The sequence below is a fragment of the Cotesia glomerata genome, linkage group LG4, assembly GCF_020080835.1.
Source record: "Cotesia glomerata isolate CgM1 linkage group LG4, MPM_Cglom_v2.3, whole genome shotgun sequence".
Lineage (NCBI taxonomy): Eukaryota > Metazoa > Arthropoda > Insecta > Hymenoptera > Braconidae > Cotesia > Cotesia glomerata.
This window is the reverse complement of record NC_058161.1, coordinates 28343855-28366703: the sequence shown is the minus strand read 5'-3', so window position 1 is coordinate 28366703 and position 22849 is coordinate 28343855. Positions and strand designations below refer to the sequence as shown.

The window sequence follows — 22849 nt, the reverse complement described above, 5'->3', positions numbered from 1 at the left end:
GATATTTTATAAACGACTGTATTTACAGAAAAAAGTTAACAACAAACTTGTAGAACATTTATTTTCCTATAAAAAAAGTCCTTTAAAACAAAATGCTAATATTGATATTTCTCTCAAATATAAAACGTTAACCTTTCATGAGATGAAATTTTTTCAGAATTATTTTTTTATTTATTCAAAGCTTATTGAAAGGAATTTTATCCTTACAGTCGTTAAAAACAATATTTTTGCAAGATACATTGTACCCAGTAAAAGCGAATAAAAGTCTGTGAGAAAGGCATCACTAGCAAGTAAAAAAAAAAAGAAAAAGAAATAGTACAAACTATCTGTCGTGAATGAACTACTTTAAACAGAAAGTACAATAGTATATTGTGCCACAAGGGACGAAAGTACTACATTCTGTCCCGCGTGTGTGATTGCCACCGAGCCGAAGGCGAGGGTGCAGTGAGGATGTAGTACTTTCGTCCCGTGTCCCCATACTATTTTTCTCCTGCCAAGCCGAAAGTTCGCGAATCTTTTAATGCAATAGCATCGTAGGTAATCATGGAAGGGGTCCAGGGGCGAAGCCCCTGAAGGGGGGCGGAGCCCCAGTCAAAAAATACAATTTAAAATTATTATTTAAGTAAAGATATTAAAAATAATTAGTGTTATGAAAATAACAGAATAATTTTATTATAACTTTAAATAATCATTTTGATAAATTTTAATAGTAATTATATGCATTCATTTAATAATAATTATGGATAATCTTAATGATAATATTAGATGATAATTTTAATATAAGAATAATTTTAGTGACTTAATTTAAAATTATCATAACTAATAATTTAAAATTATTATTTAAGTAAAGATATTAAAAATTAATTTTGTGTTATAACTTCAAATATTCATATTGATAAATATTAATAGTAATTATAAGTATTCATTTCATAATAATTATGGATAATCTTAATAATAATATTAGATGATAATTTTAATAAAAGAATAATTCTAGTGACTTGGTGATTTAACATATTTTATGTAAATCAACCTTTTATGGTACAATATGATAATTTTGAAATTTTCAAACTATACATTATCACTAAATTATCACTAAACATTATCATAAATCACATTATCACTAAATTACATTATTTTTATTATAATTATAGTATATTGCACTAATGACGCAACGTGAAGTGCTGACGGAAAAAAGTATGTGTTAAAGAGAAGAACGTACAATGCGTGAGAGCCGATGTAGGCACTATTGCGCGTGCGCGTTCATTTATTCCGAGGATAGAAACTGCTGCTTTATTCCGGCTGCAAGCGGAAGGTATTTGAACTTTCGGCAGGCAGGGAGAAAAATTTATTTTTTATTTCTCATGCGGGATAACTAGTATCTTAGCGCTCGCTGCTGCGGTTGAAAAAGAGCTGTTTGCCCATTTTAAAATTACGCGTGAGTTTTTTCGTAAATGAAACTGTTATTTGAGTGCGAAAAGTTTACTTGGCACACGAAAATTGACTGTGAAAACTGCTAAAATTAAAATAAATAACAAAAAAAAATTGAAAAAAATTAGGAAAACGGTTGACCCTGAAGGCCATCCCTACAACTTCCCGCTAATTCCATACCTAGGCGCTTAAAATTGCACTAATGACGTTTTTAAGCTTTTCGAGCTCAAAAATACAATTTATGTGTCATTTCGAGCTTTCCGAGCTCAAAGAAATGGCTTTCTTATGCTTTTGAATTCTTCGAGCTCAAAAATTTTATCAAAGTTCGATGAAACACGATTTTTCTTATTTTCAAACTGCTATAACTTTTGAATGAATCAACCGACTTTCACGCAGTTGGCGGCGATCGATGTAGTTTTTTGAGCTTTATAAATAATTCAGAATAAAAACATTAAAAAAACAGTGGACCCTGAAGGCCATCCCTGCAACTTCCCGCTAATTCCATACTTAGGCGCTTAAAATTGCACCAATGGCGTTTTTGAGCTCTTCGAGCTCAAAAATACAATTTATGGGTTATTTTGAGCTCTCCAAGCTCAAAGAGATTGTTTTCCTATGCTTTTGAGCTCTTCGAGCTCAAAAGTCTGATAGAGATTTGATGACACTATTTTTTGAATTTTTAAACCGCAATAACTTTTGAATGAATAAACCGATTTTTACGAGGTTGGCAGTATTCGACGCAGTTTCTTAAGCCTCATAAAGAATCTCAAACTTTGAATTGATCGCGCTAGGAATTTTGGAGTTATTCCGAAAAAACACTTTTTTCGGTTTTCTTTTGTTCACGATATCTCTCGAACGAATCAACCGATTTTGACCGGACTGGTGGCGATCGACGTAGTTTTTTGAGGTTAAGAGCTGATTAGTTTTTGGAATTGAACTATTAAGCCATTTAAAAGTTATTCCAAAAACACCACATTTGAAAAAAAATTTTTTTTCAGTTTTTTGAAGATTTCTCAAAATCTATTGATCTGAATCGGTTCAAATAGTTTTCAAAATCTAAGTTTGGTCAAGCCCTTTCGAATGGCACCAACTGCGATGAAATCGGTCAAGCCGTTCAAAAGTTATAAGCGGTTCACATACTTTCACACACACACACACACACACACACACACACACACACACACACACACACATACATACAGACATAGTGACACCCTCGCGGGAATAGTCAGGAAAGCTTCCTTTGACCTTCAAACGTTGAGATCTGATGAAAACTCGATTTTTGCAAAACGGGGTGAAAACAATAACTTCCCGATTTTTGAAAATCTTCGATTTTCTTAGCGGGAAGTTAAAAAAAGGTCTGTAGAATGAATAAAATTTTGCAACCTGAAAATATCGTTCTGCTTACGGTAAACACACTCGGTAGTCTGGCGCTCCGTTTACAACGGATTTGAACGGAACTTGGCGCCAGATTCTACCGAATCTGTGGATTACTTCTGGTTAGTATACATTTCAAGAAAATAACAAAATTACATATTCTTTCAAAATAATTTATTAATACATCAACTTTTTACAACGCATCACACAAAAATACATAATTTTTAATATTTATGATATTTTATCCTTTATTCAATATATCAATTGAAATCTACAACCTAATCCAAACAATTCTTTATATCTTATTCTTCAGCATATTCATCATCCATCATAATCATTATTACAATATACATTTCAATTACTCAATTATTAACAATTCCCTCGCTCGTTTCACTCTCACAAAAATCTCAATAGTATAAATTAAAACAATAAATTGTTTATTGAAACACTTTGCCAATAAAATAGTAATTTTTAATAAAGAATAATAACAAACCTATTAATTATTTTTATAACAATAAACATTTTTAATAAATTCACAAAGTTTGTGTTTTACTATAAATAACTATAATTATCATCGGATAATCCGTGCAACGGATTAGTCACGCCTGAAGAAATTTATTTATTCAAATATTTAGTATTCAACTATTCATGTTTATTATGAATAATAATTTCTGTTATAAAACTAGATTTAATGTCGGAAAAGGATCAGCTGGAAAACATAATATTGTGATTATTTGTTTGCAAATTAAATCTCTGTTAAATCTATCATAAAAGAGAATAACAAATTAAGTACTATTAAATTATGATATTAATACAGTAAAAAACTTCCCTAGTAAAAATGAAATCAATTTTTTGGCTAGTAACTGGCCAGTTCAACTAGACTCCCTAGTATTAGAAACTAAGAATACTCAAAGATTCTAATTGTAAATTCTTGGACTAAAATATGTTTAGTATCGATTAATTTATATGTGATAGTCCAAATCAAATACCGATATGATTTAAGTGCACTTTATTTGCTGTTGTTGTTTTTACTTGCTCAACTATGAGCGATTTGATGCTCATTGAAGTATTTTTGTGATGAAAATATTGTTTGAAAAAAAATTTTTACAAGCCATATTAAAGCAAATTTTAAGGGAGCTGGGAAAGAACGGATAGGGGAAAGGGGGGACCTACTCAGTGGGAATTTTTCCGTAATTGAAAAAATAATCAGACAGCCCAGACTGGGAATCGAACCCAGATCTCTCGGTTACGCGCCAAGGGCTCTACCAGTTAAGCTATCCGAGACAAGTACTGACTACTTTATTCAGTCACGTATATAATTTACAAGGCTACAAACAAACATGCATTAATTCTTTTTTATAGCTTAATTTTAAATTTTCTCCAATTCTGATAAGTAAATTTTTTGAAAATGAATATTCTCTTTTTTTTACTGTAAAACTGAATAAGTCTTATCAACTTTCAATAACCCGTTGGGAAAGTCCCAAATTGGAGGGGAAATTGACTTTTTAAGAGTTTTTTCAGAGAATTATTTCCACAAGGATTCTTAAAAGAAATTTTAATAACTCTGAATAACTCATCTGGCACACGGAAAGAAAATTGAAGGAATTTTTAGTATTTTACTATGGTAATTTTTATTGAATAAATTAGTAACGGTGGACTATACTTCTCATTTAGTAATTTTGCACGCCTCATAAGCGAAGCGTTATGCTCTAGTCTTGACATTTCGAAGAAAGCAGTTTTCTTGAAACTGAAATTGATTTTTTGTCATTTATATCGCACTTACAGGTTAATATGAGTACACTTATATCAAGTCAAATAATTTGTCAGGCACATAAAATATATTTCAATAACAATTTTTTTTTTAACATAGTAAATAATAACATTAAACATAATCTTTTCTGGACGTCCGTGAATAAATGGGTGTTTTCTTCACCTTAGAGTTATGGCGCCCCTAAACCATAGCAGTTTTCTGTTTTTTATCATTTTGCTTTTTATATTTTATCATAATCAATTTTATTGTAAAAAATGAGATTATGAGGCGTGCACTTTTGGATTTTCCAAACTTTTTACGATTTCCCGAGAAAAAATGTTTTTATATAATCATATATAATTGTATATAATCATATATGACTATATATGATTATATATGGAATCACATATATAATTATATACAATTATATATAATTATATATAATTATACATGATTATATATGGAATTGTATATAAGATTATATATAATTATATATGACTATATATGGAGCAATATACAGCCATGCATGATTATATATAGTTCCATATACAATTATATATAAGTATATATAATTATATATAATCATACATGATTATATACCGAATTGTATATGAGGTTATATATAATCATATATAATTATGTATGACTATATATGGAGCAATATAAAACCAAGCAAGATTATATAGTTCCATATATAATTATATACAACCATACATGATTATAAATGGAATTGTATTTGAGGTCATATATAATCATATATAATTATATATGACTATATATGGAGCAATATACAGCCAAGCAAGATTATATATAGTTCCATATATAGTTATATATAATCATACATGATTATAGACGGAATTGTATATGAGGTCATATATAATCATATATAATTATAAATGACTATATATGGAGCAATATATAGCCATCCAAGATTATATATAATCCTATATATAATTATATATAATTATATATGCTTATATATAATTAACATATATAAAAATTTTTTCTTTGAAAAAAAATTTTTTTTTGGTAATCACGAAAAGTGTAAAATAATGTTTATAATTACGTTTAAATAATTCTGAAATACAAAATTTGTTACATTTCCTATGAGATGTTTTGGTCTGCTCTGCTACTACCTAATAGTAAAATCATTATTTATTTTATTATTTAAATAAGTGTTATATTATAATGAAATTCGGTCAAATAAATAAATTATGAATTATGACTATCCAAATATATTATAAAATCAATTTTTATATTATATTTATGATAAACCCATATGATACATTATGTAGATCATAGAATCATTGTCATCTAAGACAGCAGCACAGCAGACAGAAACTTCAAGACGCACGGAGATCACTAAAGTTAAGCAGCATTGAGCAGGGTTAATAGTTGGAAGGGTGACCGCTGGTGTTATAGCCGTAAAATTATAGCTAGATATTTTTTTTTGCATTATAATTGGTTACAGAGAATTGCGTAGGACCATATTAAATACTATATCCATAAAATTAACCCAATAATTAATTAGATGTAATAAATATATAATTAAATATTGTTATATATAATTATATATGATTAGATATGATTATATTTGGCCATTTTTCATATATAATCATATATAACCAATTTATATATAAATATATATAAATATTTTTTCTCGGGTTACTATTGTAAATTTTATCTAACAAACATGACAAGCGAGAGACTTACAAAGTCGAATACTATATATAGAGCAAATTATACAATATGTGTTTGTGAACTTTACAATTCAACTATTGTAAAAATTGATAGTCGGTTTTGTTAAAAGAAATTTTAGGGAGGGGGAAGATAGGAGATTGGTAACTTTGCAGTAACCGAAAATACAAATCGGAATTTCGTCCGGGTAAAAAGGTTGGCAATAGCCTAGTCGGCTCGGTGCCCGCTTTTCGAAAGAGCGGGACCCGGGTTCGATCCCGGCACGCACCAATATTTTTCAGTGATTATAGATAAAAATATGTGCGTTACGTTGCCAGCCTCTGAACGTGGCAGAGATAGCCGGGCGGCACACGTCTGACTTGAGCGAACAACCCATTTTAAGCAACAACTTGAATGAGTGACCGCTCTAGTCAGCGTTGGCTAGCGCGAGGGATCTCTGTACACTAGGAGAAGGGCCTAATGCTTCAGTGGTCGATAAAGAAGAGTTTCTTATCAATCACTGTAGACTTAGCCCAGCTCCGACTGTACTATCATGGGTTTTCTCTGTGGTTTCCCCATGATTCTGTTCCAACAGCCTGAGAGGCAAGGTGCAGGGTAAATACGGTACAGAAAGCACAAGTCGGACCACAGCCGCAAAAATAAAAAGCAGAAAATTCGATAATAAAGCAGGAAATACAGGTTGAGGATATAAACAATTGTAAAATGTAACAGAGTTATTAAAAATAACTGTACATCTGGAAACAATAAAAAAAAAAAAAAAAAAAAAAAAAAAAATTTCGTCCGGGAATCGAACCTACACGGAAAGAAAAATATGGGAACTATTCCCATAATTTTATGGAAACAGTTCCCAGGGAATTATAGGAACTGTTCCCATGAATTGTGGGAACTGTTCCCAAAATTATAGGAAATTTTCCCAGAATTATGAGAACATTTCCCATAACGATAGGAATGGTTCCCATAATGGTATAGGAATGGTTTCTATAATTATAGGAATGATTCCTATACAATTATAGGAACCATTCCTATAATATTATAGGAATCATTCCTATAATATTATGGAAAAAATTCTCATAATGATATAGTAATGGTTCCTATATCATTATGGGAACTATTCCCATAATGGTATAGGAAGAATTCCTAGAAGATTATAGGAATTAAATAATAATAATAATAATAATAATAATAATAATAATAATAATTATAATAATAATAATAATAATAATAATAAAAATAATAATAATAATAATAATAATAATAATAATAATAATAATCTATATTATTAACAGAATAAGGAAAATTTTGTGGCCAGTGTATTTATGTGATAAAATGGGTTTTTGCTTGGAGTTGTGCCTTTTCAAGGTTTCATATCATTCTCACCGATAGTTAATTTATTATACTAAGAATTTAGGCTGCATTCAAAAATGCTCTGTGTCTAGATACATAATGAAGAAATTACCTTGTATCTGGTAAACTATTGACATTTTTGAATATATGAGCTCATCCGGATGTTACACTCATCAAGAGCTTTCATTTGAGTACCCACATGCATTTTGATATATATTTCATATTTACATATATATAATATATATAAATATATAAAATATATGAAAAATTGATGTGGGTACTCAAATGAAAGGTCTCAATGAGTGTAACATCGAGATGAGCTTATATCTTTAAAAATGTCAATAGTTCTGGAGATACAAAGTCATTTCTCAATTATATGTTTAGAGATAGAGCATCTTCGAATGCAACCTAAATATCTATTATAAGTTGACTATCATCATAAATTGACTGTGATTCTTATTTATCGAAACTTATTATTAAGTAATCAATATTATTAAAGTTTATTAATAATAATTTCCATAAATGATTAATTACTATTAAAAATGTAGAAATTAATTTATTGAATGAGAAGAGTTCAAACTCTTACAGTAAATTTTTTAGGTTAAAGTAAAAAAAGGCGTCATAGCGCTGTCGACTGGATGTCAATATGAGATTCAACTTAAAAATTATCAACTAGTTATTGACACCCATTGTTTAAATATTATAAAGCATATAAGTGATTTCGATTATTCAATTTAAAAAATTTTTCATATATTGCCCGAGGCAAGAATTTGAAGCTTGAATTGAAGCTGTTGAGACTGATTTCAAGCTTAGGTTAAACTGTTCAAGCTGAATTGAACTTAATATGAAACTGACTAAGCTGAATTGATACTGAAATCAAACTGTTCAGCCTGATATAAGCATTAAGGTTCAAACTGATTTGAAACTGAATGGAACCAGAGTATTATTTAGGCTTTCCAGTTTCAAACCAGCATCAACTTTTTGAGCTTTTTTGACACTGAACGACCTTCTGTACAATAAAATATGAACCTGAATTGATGCTGACCAAATTATTTGTTCGAGTCAGTCTGATAAAGTTGAAATCAAGCTCATTTCTTTTATCCTATCAAATTGAATATTCTGTTTTTGAACTGGAGAACCTGATTTTCTAAGTCAGATATCTTTGAGTCTTAAAAGTGAAGAATAATGGAAGTTTTTTAAATCTGAGAGCAGCCTTGTGGTTAACGTTCCAGACTTCGAATCCTGAGGTTCCACGATCGAGTCCCGTCCAGAATAAATTTCTTCTATTTGATTTTTCAGCTTTATTAATTAATTGTCTATAAATGGAATGTTCATACGTACAGTTCACAATTAAGTTCATTGATTATCGTTGTGATTTCAATTCATTAAAAAAAAAAAAAAAATTAATAAAAAAAATGTAAGCAGATATATAATATTTTTAGAAAATTTATTATAGAAGTTGCCATTCAATTTTCTAAATTCATTAATTAAAACTACGACATCAATAGAATACATCTCATTGATATCACAACCGCGAACACAATCAACTACACCAAATTATTATTAACGAAAATCGTTCTCCGACTGCCTAAATTATCAACCTGTTTTAAAACTGAATGACTTTTTTTTTATCATCAAAATGAACTTAAGTTCAACCTGATGCTCCTGAATCGTCGAATATTCGGAACTAGAAGGTTCAACTCAGTTTTATCTTCAAATACAGTTTTCTATACTAATTTTAAAACTGCAAAAATAGTAATCGATAGTTTTGGCAGTTTCATTCCAGTCTTCAAATTTTTGCCTCGGGTGTTAATTAAAAAAATTAGGATGACGGTTGACCCTAAAGGGAAGAATTACCGAGTGACATTGTAAACTCTAATAGTCTAGAAGTCTTCAAAAGTAAAGTGTTTGACTATTTCTTAAATGTAGATAATTAGTTGATCTTTTCTGCTCAAGGTTGAGCCTCTTTATTTACTTACTTATTTAATTATTATTAATTACTATCTTATTATTATTAGTTGAATCAAAATGAATATAAATCAAATCGAATCAAATCAGATCTTCACACTGTATTTCTTCGTTTATACCTTTTAGCTTTTCTTTTTACATTATCTTTCACTTTAAATGCATTTTAATTTTTATTGTATCATCAAAAGCAAAAAAAAAAAAAAAAAAATTTATATATTATGTATTCATGTTTATCACCTCATATATTCAATCATATGTAATATATCTGTATTTGAAATTGCCATTTGGCCTGTGCCTTGGCATAAAATAAACAAAATCTAAAAATCTAAATCTAAAGGCCATCCCTGCAACTTTCCGCTCATTTTGTTCTTAAGCGCTCAAAACTATACATTACGTTTTTGAGTTCTTCGAGCTCAAAATTATTATTTTTGTGTCAATTTGAGCTCATCAAGTTTAAAACTCTAATAGCAGTTTAATAAAACACAATTTTTTGAATTATCAAACGGCAATAACTTTTGAATGAATGAACCGATTTTCACGCGGTTGGCAGCATTCGACGCAGTTTTTGAAGCTTTATGAAAAATTTTCAAGTTTAAATCGATCGAGCCAGGAATTTTGAAGTAATTCCGAAAAAAAACACACACACACACACATACATACAGACATACGGACATCATCGCAAAAACAATCAGGGAAGCTTCCTTCCAGATAGCAAAATGACGTATTAAGTTATTCCGAATGAGCTCAGATTTCTGATTTTGACGTCAGAGTCTACGTCTAAAAGACGCCTTTAAAACCTTCTGAAGAGGTCGAATGCGCCGCTTATTGTAGACTTTAAGAACTCATCAAAACGAGCTCTTAAAGAGCTCTTTTTTCTGAACTCGCACAAATGAATGATTTTTTATCTCTATACGCTATTATAATGATAACAATAATAAGAACACAACAAAAATAATATTAATAATAATAATAATAATAAAAGTAAATTATGAAAAATAATTCAGAGTTTCATGAAGCACCGATGCTGATTTCGAATGTTTATTATTTTAGTTAGACCTAATATTGTCGGTTTAAAGAGAGAAAGTGAAAGTCGCAATTGCCGTAACTAAGATTCGAACCCGAGTCGCGCGCGTGCTAGATCGATACCTAACCCCCTACGCTGTTCAAACGATATGTCGTTACAAATCTCATTATTCTTATAAGCTAAGTTTATATAGTGATGAAATGTCCCGATCATTGTCTGTATTATTTATTCTATTTGATACTAGGTATCGATAGAGAAAAAGTAACTTTTACGAATATTTATATACTAAAAAATAATAGTTTAAAAAAACTAAAAACACGCTTTTTATAGAAAACCAAACTAAAAAATAGAAAATAAATTTAAATTAAGAATAGTGTTAAAAATTTCAATAAATATAAATTAATAATAGTGTAAATAAAAAAAATGTATTTTATTTTTAAAAAAGCGTGAGGTGCATGGTGTCAATAGTTATAAATATTTTATTGACAGATATGAGTAGAGTGATTATCATTTTGATAATATCTTAAAAAGCACCCCACGCTTTTTTTAAAATAAAATACATTTTTTTTTTATTTACACTATTATTAATTTATATTTATTGAAATTTTTAACACTATTCTTAATTTAAATTTATTTTCTATTTTTAGTTTGGTTTTCTATAAAAGCGTGTTTTTAGTTTTTTAAACTATTATTTATTTTTACTTTTTAGTTTGGTTTATTTATAAAAGCGTGATTTTTAGTTTTTAAACTATTATTTGTTGATTATCAAAAATATTCAGGCGCGCAAATTACCCACGGAGAGTTACATACTGACATACTGACATACTGACATACAAGTGAAGCTAATAAAAAATAATTATTTATAAATATTATAAATACGGGGAATCAGAGTTCGATTTCAGAGAGCGAGCCTGAGAAACGGCTACCAGAACCAAGGAAGGCCGCAGGCGCGCAGATTACCCACGGAGAGTTACTGACATACTGACAAACTGACATACAAACTGACAAACAAACTGACATACAAGTGAAGCTAATATAAAGCGTGTAAAAACAACAATATCCTTCATATTTATTTTTACTAATTTTTAGTCTAAGTTTATTTGTAATAATAAATTCGAGGCATCATTTATCTTTTATAAATTTTAATATTACGCTCAAACGATCATTTCGAAATCAATATATTTTAATGAGTATGTGTTAGACTTTAATTTTTATAATATTCAATAAATTAGAAATAATGTAAAAGTTAGTTATTTTCCATCAATAAACAGCATTAAATAACACAAATAATGTAAATAATAAATAATAAGCCGTAATGCTCAATCACCACATAGGATTAGCTTATAAGAATAATAAGATGTTTAATAACCTATCGGTCGTACGGCTTAGGGCGTTAGGTAACGGTCTAGCAAGCGCGCGGCTCGCGTTCGATTCTTAGTTAGGGTAAATATTATTTTCACTTTATATCATCAGAGTTGTAAAAATTAGGTCTACTTGAGGTGCAAAATCTAGTCAGTGCTTCATAAAAATAAAACGACAACAAATATTAAATCAAATCTTTCTTTTTTATTATTTCAATTAAAGTAAAATTCAAAGAAAGTATTGTAATTTTACAAACTTAGCTGATCTAAAAATATCTTTAAAATTACAAAACCGTTTTGTAAAATTAGTAACTTCACAGAGCCATATGTTTTTTGTAATATTACTATACCCGATTGTAATTTTAAATAAATGTTTTGCCTATTAGCTTCCAATACATTTCTTTTAAAATTACAATCGAAATTTTTAACAGTGTAATTAATACGGTTTTATAATTTCCGATTGAGTTATAATCAATGTTATCTACTCTAGCAATTGAAACATCAACCACACACACGAATCTTGATTAATCTCATATACGGATGATAATCTCAGATTAAATTAAGACCTCCTGTCATTAGGAAATTAGGTTTCCGATACAAATTTAATACTCGACTCTCTGACTATCTGGTCATTTGTTTGAGACTAAGTGTACACAATGATACTCGACTTAATCGAATTTGATTATCTCTAACCCCTAGGTATCTCATTTCTGTCAATACTATTTATTGCTCGCTTTCAGGATTAAGTAGCCAAGGCACTATAAAAATGTTTATCCAACAATTTTTATCAAATTATTTTTAATTTTTCAAGTAAATTTTAAGTATGTTGAATCATAAGGCAATTTCTTTTTCTTTTATTAGAACTTACACAAATTCTGATTATTTTTACCAAGCTCAGAAATAGTATATTACACTACAAGGGCAGAAAGTTTGAGATTCCTGCACTGTGAGAGATTCCTACACTCGGCTTCGCCTCGGGCATCATGGCGCACAGTGCAGGAATCTCAAACTTTCTGCCCATGTGGTGTATACTATTTTTCTTTATTTTCGGCCGAAAGTACGCTGACTTACAAATCAATTAACGTTACAGTTAAATGTTCTTAGTATGTTGTCGATGCCCGCCCGACATTTGCGATACGAGCGAAGCGAGTGCGGCTAGTCGGGGGCGGGCATCGACTTCATCTAAATAGACAAAAATAATAGTAACTTTTTAAAATTAAATTAATTCAATTGAATAGTCTTATTTTTATTAATTTTTGATTACTCAAATACATTAAAATCATTAATTTTATCAGAATTTTAATTATTTCGAGTAATTTGTCAACTATTTTTAATTAATTATTGCATATTTTCTTTTTCATCACAACTATTACCAGTACATGAACTATAAGAATTATAAAAATTATTAATAATGAATGAAAAAAAATGATTCAATATTATTTGATCTTCCCATTTGACATGTTCGTCAATAAAAATATTAATGAAAATTTATTATTAAGATATTTAATTTTTTGGAGCAAAAGAAAAATTTTCTCAAGACAAGAAAATTTACTTCTGTCAAGAAGTTAATTTTTTGGAACAAGAGAGAAATTTTCTCAAAACAAGAAAATTTTCTTGATTTAAATAAATTGTCTTGGATCAAGACACGTATTTCTTGAAGCAAGGGAATTAATTTTGTTGGAATAAGTGAAATTTCTTGTGTCAAGAAAATAATTAGGAAGAAAAATATTTTCTTGGTTCAAGTGAACCTTTCTTTCTGTGTAAATATTTATCTGCAGACTTTTTAGGTAACGTATCTGTTCTTATAATTAGATTAGCTTCCGTATCGAAATTCCTTAAAATTTCCTTTTGATGATGATAACGCATTCATTTTTTAAAATTTTTATTATTTTTCACTCGATATAATTTTTTAGATTATAAATTTCAACACACAACGACATAAGAACCTACAAAAGCAATTTTAAGGTTAGGCCTGAGTGCACAATAAACCGCGTCAGCTCTGGTGAATACTTTTTTTTCGCTGCCTCGTACATCAATTCAGTGCACAACTAGTTTCTTCCAGCGCACTAGAGCAGCGCGCATGCGCGCCCCTACCAAAGCATAAATGTCGGTCTTTCTGATTCCCAACAGAAGTAGCAAGTACGTGCTTTCGGCCGTGAATAAAGAAATAGTATATTACACACCTAGGGAAGTAAAGTAAGAAATGTCTCAGATCACATGTAATTGTCGGCCGAGGCGAAGCCGAGGTTGACAAACATGTGATCTGAGGCTTTCTTATTTACTTCCCGTGGAGTGTATATTATTTTTTTGCTCGACGAAGGCGGAAAGCGGCAACTTTGTTTAGCGCAGCGGGACGAAAGTTGCCACTTTCCGCCCGGAGGGCAAAAAAATAGTATACACTCCTCGGGAAGTAAATAAGAAAGCCTCAGATCACATGTTTGTTGACCTCGGCTTCGCCTCGGCCAACAATTACATGTGATCTGAGGCTTTTCTTATTTTCCTTCCCAAGGGGTGTAATATACTATTAATTTGCAGTTTCTTCTCTGTATTTGGCCGTAATTTGTTTCGTTCAAAAGTCACCGTTTATAAAAATATCTTCGGAATTATTTTATAAAAATATTTATCTAATTTCTTATGAAAATAGATTTTTTAAAAATGTTTTGTAAGTGTTCTGCCGTGCTAAGTACAAAACTAGTACTTGACATTATAAGAATGAGTTTTAGAAATTAGATTGTAAAATTTGAACATTTTTACTTTAAAATTAAACAAAAAAGTAAATTTTAAATTAAAAAGCGCCATTTAACCACACCTGATATAGATAGATAGATTCCTTGTTTGAATATTGAAAAAAACACGTTATTAAAAGGCAATAATGTCCATCATATTTTTGCAAATAACGATATGAGACCGACTACAACAAATAGATATTCAAAGACATCTACCTAAAAAATAAGATTTTTAAGAGATGAAAGTCATTTGATGATAAAAGCTTAAAATTAATTTATTCTTGATTTTTTTTTAATTTTTCCTACTACGAAATAAATTGAAAAAAGTATGAAAAGTCGACAAATAATTGCTAAAATTGAAGATAATCATGTAAACTTTGAAATAGATTTAATTCAATTCAACTTTGAAATAGATTTAATTCAATTTAATTGATTTAAGCTAACTCTTAAGGCTTAAAAATTATTTAAAGAAAAAAGGCGGAAAAACGATAATTGAAAAATTTTTTCAAATTTTCAAAATCATGGAATTGATTAAAAAAATCATCAAAACTAGACGAATAATAGCATCAATTGAAGGTAATTAAATGAAGTTTGAGATAAATTTAATAGATTTAATCTATCTTTTACATCTAGAAAATTATTTCCATAAAATATACGAAATTCCAAATTTTTTAGAAATAAAAAAAATTTTCGAACATTCACATTTCGTAAACTAACCGGCCGATTTTGCTCATCTTCAAACTTGATCTTAGTATTGATCCACAGAATAAGCCCACAAATTTTCGTAAAGATCAGTTGAGAACTGTGAGCGCAATCCTGCTTACATGGCGCGTTATAAGTGATAACTTTAAAAAGTTATTTTTTTAAATTGAAATCATCAATTGTTTAAAATTAAACTTAAAAAATAAAAAAACAATCTATTTTAGCAAATTACTCTTGATAGTCGGACTTTTAATTTTTAATTGGCAATTTAAATATCCCTCAAGTGAAAACCTGAACTTATAAATTGCTTAGAGTTTATTGTAGAAAAATAAGTATACTTTAAAAAGAAAAATTACAATTTTTCGATTTCATGATTATTGCAGACTACTTTTGTGCTTATCACAGCAGTATAATCAAAAAAATTCCATATCAGCCATATTGACACCAAGCTTGCCAATTGTAAGGCTAAAAACCTCCACAACTACACCCGCGGGAAATTCAAAAATTTAAAATCTCCCACGGAACTCAATACCATTATCTTCGAAAGCTTTCCGCGCTGGTTTCAAATTGTACCTCGTCGGCTTAACCCGCTGAGAAGAAATCTTAGTTCCTTCTTGAGCGTTAGCTTTTCTCAGTTTCTTAGCATTAACACGTGGCCTGTAGCGGTAATACCAGTACTCGAAGGCTAGAGTACAGCAAGCAAGTAAAATCCCGGCAAATATAACAATAAAGACTCCACCGATGTTTTCAATACTTATACCATCACTCTGGCTGCTTTCCTTCTCACAATTTCTTTTGTTGGGGTTTCTGCTCCACCATTTGCTTTTGAAGGACTCGAGCTTACGTTGGTTCAACAATTTTAATATCCTAAAACATGGGAAAAAAATATTGAATTGTTTTAAAATGAATTAACGTAAAGTACTCAGTAGTTGAACATACTTCAAAGTAAAACGTATTTGACCCTGCTTTTAATATATGGGTGATTCTCTGTAAGGATGTTTTTTGCTGTCCCAGGCATTTTTTTTATTAGAAAAATTGTTATTTTGTTCCTAAAATAAATTTATTACGAAAGTAAAAAAACATTTCTATTTGGAGCATTGAAAACTAAAATGAAATAAATTTTGGTTTTTTTGCTATAAATTCGTAAACCACCAAAATAACAGTCCCCTGAGCTGTCCCATTCCTAAAATTAAAACTTTAAGATTAAATTTTAAGTTATTTGTTCATAATATATAATTTGGTCCATAATGTTTATAAACTTAATTAGTTAACTAACAATCTTCTTCGATAAAAAGTACCGAAAATTAATTTGTTTCATTAAATTCATTAAACCAAAGTTTATCCCAGGCATTTTAAGAACAGTCCCCTGCCAGAAGTTCAAAGTCAAAAAAAAAAATTAGGAAAACGGTTGACCCTGAAGGCCATCCCTGCAACTTCCCGCTAATTCCATACTTAGGCGCTTAAAATTGCATCAATGACGTTTTTGAGCTTTTCGAGCTCAAAAATACAATTTATGGGTTATTTTGAGCTCTCCGAGCTCAAAGAGATTGCTTTCCTATGCTTGAAAGCTCTTCGAGCTCAAAAGTCTGATAGAGATTTGATAAGACACTATTTTTTGAATTTTTAAACCGCAATAACTTTTGAATGAATAAACCGATTTTTACGCGGTTAGAAGTATTCGACGCAGTTTTTCAAGCCTCACAAAGAATCTCAAATTTTGAATTGATCGCGCTAGGAATTTTGGAGTTATTCCGAAAAAACACTTTTTTCGGTTTTCTTTCGTTCATGATATCTCTCGAACGAATTAACCGATTTTGACCGGACTGGTGGCGATCGACGTGATTTTTCAAGGTTGAAGGCTGATTAGTTTTTGGAATTGAACCATAAAGCCGTTTAAAAGTTATTCCAAAAAAACCACATTTGAAAAAAATTTTTTTTTCAGTTTTTTGAAGATTTCTCAAAATCTATTGATCTGAATCAGTCCAAATAGTTTTCAAAATCTAAGTCTGGTCAAGCCCTTTCGAATGGCACCAACCGCGATGAAATCGGTCAAGCCGTTCAAAAGTTATAAGCGGTTCACATACTCACACACACACACACACACACACACACACACACACACACACACACACACACCTTTATCATCGTAAAAGGTCAACTACACTAAGCGCTGAAGAGCTCAGAACTGAAGAACGGCAAAACAGCTTCGACCGATGGCAGCTCCAGTGGGACGCTGCAGAAAAAGGAAGATGGACGTATCGTCTTATACCGAGGATCGACGACTGGCTGAACCGGAGTCATGGAGAGGTTAACTACTACCTTACGCAGATGTTGTCAGGACACGGCTGCTTCCGAGCCTATCTTCACCGCTTTAAGCACGACGATTCTCCGGAGTGCCCATCCTGCCCAGGTGTCGCTGAAGACGTGGAGCACGTGATCTTTGCATGTCCTCGTTTTAACCAACAGCGCGATGAATTAGAGAAGATTCTAAAAAAGAGAATTCAACCGGAGACAATAGTAGAAGAAATGCTGTCATCAGAAGCTGTCTGGAACGCCACGAGCACCTTTGCCACTGAAGTGCTTACAGAGTTGCGGTCCATCGAGAGAAAAAGAGCAGAAAACAGAAACTAGAAGGGAGATAGAAATAAAAAACATCTTAGCCACCAGAAGGAAGAGCGGCAGCTAATTCCTCCCCCCGCGAAGAAATGCCTTACGGCGGTACCATGGGGGATCAGAGGATAGAAGAAAAAAGGGGTTTAGGGTTTAGTGGGTAGGGGCGTTAGTGTCGAGTTAGTATGACGCTGCGTCGAGTCGCCACATATCCAGGCCAAACAGCTATGCCTAGAATCTGTAAAAAGGATTCCCCCCCCTACAAAAAAAAAAAAAAAAAACACACACACACACACACACACACACACACACACACACACACACACACACACACAGACACCGTGACAACCTCGCGGGGATAGTCAGGGAAGCTTCCTATGACCTTCAAATGTCGAGATCTGATGAAAACTCGATTTTTGCAAAACGGGGTGAAAACAATAACTTCCCGATTTTTGAAAATCTTCGAGTTTCTTAGCGGGAAGTTAAAAATTAGGAAAACGGTTGACCCTAAAGGCCATCCCTGCAACTTCCCGCTGATTCCGTTAATACATGGCCGTTTTTTTTGAGCTCTTTGAGCTCAAAAATACAATTTGTGTGTTGTTTTGAGCTCTCCAAGCTCAAAACGATACCTTTTCTACGCTTTTGAGCTCTTGAGCTCAAAAGTCTGATAAAAGTTTCATAGAACACTATTTTTTGAATTTTCAAACCGTAATAACTTTTGAATGAATAAACCGATTTTCACGTGGTTGGCGGCATTCTACGCAGTTTTTTAAGCCTCATAAAGAATTTCTAAGTTTCAATTGGTCAAACTATAAATTTCGGAGTAACTCCGGAAAAACACTTTTTTCGGTTTTTTTTCGTTTACGATATCTCTCGAACGAATCAACCGATTTTGACCAGATTGGCGGCGATCGACGTGGTTTTTCAAGGTTGAGAACTGATTTGTTTTTGGAATCGATCGGTAGAGCCGTTTAAAAGTTATTCCAAAAAAAAACCACTTCTGAAAAAATTTTGTTTCCTATTTTTTTTTTAGATTTCTCCAAATTTCTCAAAATCTATCGGTCCGAATCAGTTCAAATTTTCAGGAAATCTAAGTTTGGCGAAGTTCTTTCGAATGGCACTAACCACGATGAAATCGGTTCAACCGTTCAAAAGTTATAAGAGGTTTACATACTTACACACACACATACACACACACACACACACACACATACAGACATAGTGATACACTCGCGGGAATAGTCAGAGAAGCTTCCTAGGACCTCAAAACGTCGAGATCTGATGAAAACTCGATTTTCGAAAAACGGGGTAATACCCAATAACTTCCTGATTTTTGAAAATTTTCAATTTTATTAGCGGGAAGTTAAAAATCCAGCGTGTTATTTTACTTTTTGTAAGGTTTATAAGGATCTAACTAGCCTTGAGTTAATAACCATAGGGCTGTTAGCGCTTTATATATCGCCATTTTATTTAGTGTCAAAGCACCGTTTGTGCTGAAAATATGTGTCTGGGCTACTTCAAAACTCAGTCCCCTGGCAACTATTTTTATTTATAATTCATTTATAAAATTGGATCCATAAGTCTTAATATTATTCTAATTAATGTTAATATTCATTGAGAACTTGAAAAGTTGAATGCATTGAAATAGTTAGCTTGATTTTTTTCAATTTGATAAAAAAAAAAACAGTCCCCTTGCAAACAGACCCCTGTCATGCTATATAGCAAAAGACACACAAATATCGAAAAAACAAAAATTAATTTAGCTGTTTATTCATTATTCTTATTATTTATTATCATTAAGATTATTATTATTATTATTATCATCATTAAGAGCTTATTCTATATACATTAAGCCACACTGTCCATCTTACGGCAAGCATTTTTACAATATTAATAATGCTGTGAAGCGGGAAAGAATAGGAGTTACGGTAATTATTTCGTGAAGCGTTCCACATTCACGTAACAGGATATTGGTAGGAAAGGATTGAGAAAGGAATGTGGAGAGGATCATCTTAATGTGAGTTTATAAAATATGCGAGAAAAAATTATTAGATAGCTCGGACTGGGATTCGAACCCTGAACCTTCCGAAGACATGTCGGCTACTCTACCATTTGAGCTATCCGGTCTATACTTATTATTTATTATCATCATTATCATTAGAATTTATTATCATTAAGCTGATAGTTTTGTAGCCCTTGTTAATTTTTTTTCTAATAAAATCAAAAATAATTTGGTCGGACAATTTTGTACAGATTTAAGACGTCCTTACAGAGAATCACCCATATAAAGATGTAATTTTTAGTTCAAATAAGTGATTTTCATGAAAATATAAACAATTCTGAATTGATTGAAGCGCAGAATAACGCAGATAATTGAATATTTATATTTTTACAACGTTTTTAAGATAGACTATGAAAGGAGTAGAACACGGAAAGAAAATTGAAGTAATTTTTACTATTTTACTATCTTAATTTTTATTTCATAAAATAGTAACGGTGAACTATACTTCTCATTTATTAACTTTTACGATCTACTATTGTAAATTTTATTCAACAAACAAGACTAGCTAGAAACTTAAAAAGTCGAATACTATAGAGAAAATTATACAAGATGTGTAAGTGAACTTTACAATTCAAAAATTGTAAAAATTGACAATCAGTTTTTTTAAAAGAAATTTTAGGGAGGAAGAAGATAATAGGTTGGACTCATTGGTAATTTTGCAGTAACCGAAAATACAAATCGGAATTTTCGACCGGGAATCGAACCCAGAACTCTTAGTCGGTAGCCAGAGACTCTCGCTCTTCACTATCCGAGGTAAGCTACTATTGATGTCCTTCAGCACACGGAAAGATTAAAACCCGACTGGTTTGTGTTCTGCACCAGACTCAGTCGTGTGCAAGAAAAAATTAGTTTATACCAGACTGAGTCGTGTGCGCACCAGAGTGAAGCATCACTCACACTAATTGAAAAACATTCCAACTCAACTATTGTAAAATTTGTTATTTCTATTGAAAAGATATAAAGGCAGCACTGGAATTTTTTATCTCTTACTTTTTACAATAGTAATATTGTACTTTTTCTAATCGAATTTAATATAATAACTATTTGGTGAAATTACGATAGTAAGTTGTAAAATTTCGCAAAGAAATAGTAAATATTATTCTAAAACATTTGACAATTATTAGTAATGAAAGTATAGTCCAGCTTTACAATAATTGTATCGTAAATTTTCCCAGAAATTTTTTTCCGTGTAGTGAACAATCAATTCTGAAAAGCCGCAGCAGTTGAACGCTCCGGGAGCAGTAGTTGAACTAATAAAATATATGGCAATGGGCACACCAAAAAATTTCAACGTTTTATTGAAATATCCAAAGATTTGTAACATATTATTGAATAGTATTAAAAATAATACTGTGAATATTTAATATGTTCATTAAAAAATGAGAAATATTTGTATTTAATTTTTTAATTACATTTTTTATAAATGACAAAGCAAATTCTCAATTATAAATAAAAAAATTAGTAAAACGATTCACACTAAAGGCCATCCCTGCAACTTCCCGCTAATTCCATACCTGGGCGCTTAAAATTGTACTTATGACGTTTTTGAGATTTTTGAGCTCAAAATATAATTTATGTGATATTTTGGAACGTATTTAGTGTGCGTGGTTGCAAAATATTTTACTTTTAATGAAATTCGTAAAATCTATTTACTAGGACTTTAAAAAAATTTAAATAAACAATGACGCACACCAAGTACGTTCCAAAATTTTTTTCTTAATTTTTAAATTTACAACAAAATTTTTTTTAATTTCCGAAAATCATATACAATCATATCGGTTACTTGGATTTTTTAATTTTTCTATTTTATATCTTTTTGTAAAGAAAAAAATTTTTTTCTTAATAGTCTTATGAACGTGGACTTGGCGCGATTTTTTACAGTGAAACTGTTTTTGTTCGGATTTCAGTATTTTTTGTAATTATAATAAAAATTTGCAATTGGTACTAACTTAAATCTCAAGTTGGCTGCATTTTTTATAGCAAACTATCCCCTTGAAGCTACAGTTTATATAAAAATAATTGCAGCGCACCCTGGCGGGTGTAGATGCAAGCTGTGAAATTTATTTTTTTAACTGTAGTTTCCCATCTATTGGAGGATTACCATGCATTCTCGAATTACTTAGTCTGTGGCATGTCACTTTTTACATCGAAAAAAAGTCAGGATCGAAATTTTTGAGCTTGCTATAGTTTGTGCTGATAAAATTTAATAATTTCAAGTAAATTAATGGTTATAATTGAATATAATTAATTGATATCAGTAAAATAAAGTATGAATTACTGTTATAATATAAAATTTAGGAACAAGAAGTACCGTCGAATTAAATAAAATTTTGCAACCTCGAAATACCGTTCTGCTTACAGTCAACACACTCGGTAGTCTGGCGCTCCGTTTACAACGAATTTGAACGGAACTTGGCGCGAGATTCTACCGAATCTGTGGATATCATAGAATTGAAAAAACTGCGTGGAATTCTGCCAACCGCGTGAAAATCGATTAATTCATTCAGAAATTATTGCAGTTTGAAAGTTCAAAAAATACTGTTTTATTAAACTTCCATCAGTCTTTTGAGCTCGGAGAGCTCAAAAGCTTAGAACAGCTAATTCTATGAGCTTAGAGACCTCGAAATAACAAACAATTTATATTTTTAAGCTCGAAGAGCTCAAAAAAGTCATAAGTGCAATTTTAAGCGCCTAGGAATGGGATTAGCGGGAAGTTGCAGGGATGGCCTTCAGAGTCAACCGTTTTCCTAATTTTTTTCACTTAAAATGATGATGCACCGTTTTTTTTACTGATTGTTCGAT

The 22849-nt window shown here is 30.9% G+C and overlaps 1 protein-coding gene across 1 annotated transcript in view; it reads right to left on the bottom strand.

The window, feature by feature from the left end:
- Positions 1–15155: 15155 nt before the first annotated feature.
- Positions 15156–22849, bottom strand: part of LOC123262415 (ionotropic receptor 25a) — a 44135-nt gene continuing 36441 nt past the window's right edge. Inside the window, exon 5 of the mRNA XM_044724606.1 lies at positions 15156–16242. Coding sequence (XP_044580541.1) covers positions 15882–16242 — 361 coding nt within the window. The 3' untranslated portion in view covers positions 15156–15881. The remainder of the gene's footprint in view (positions 16243–22849) is intronic.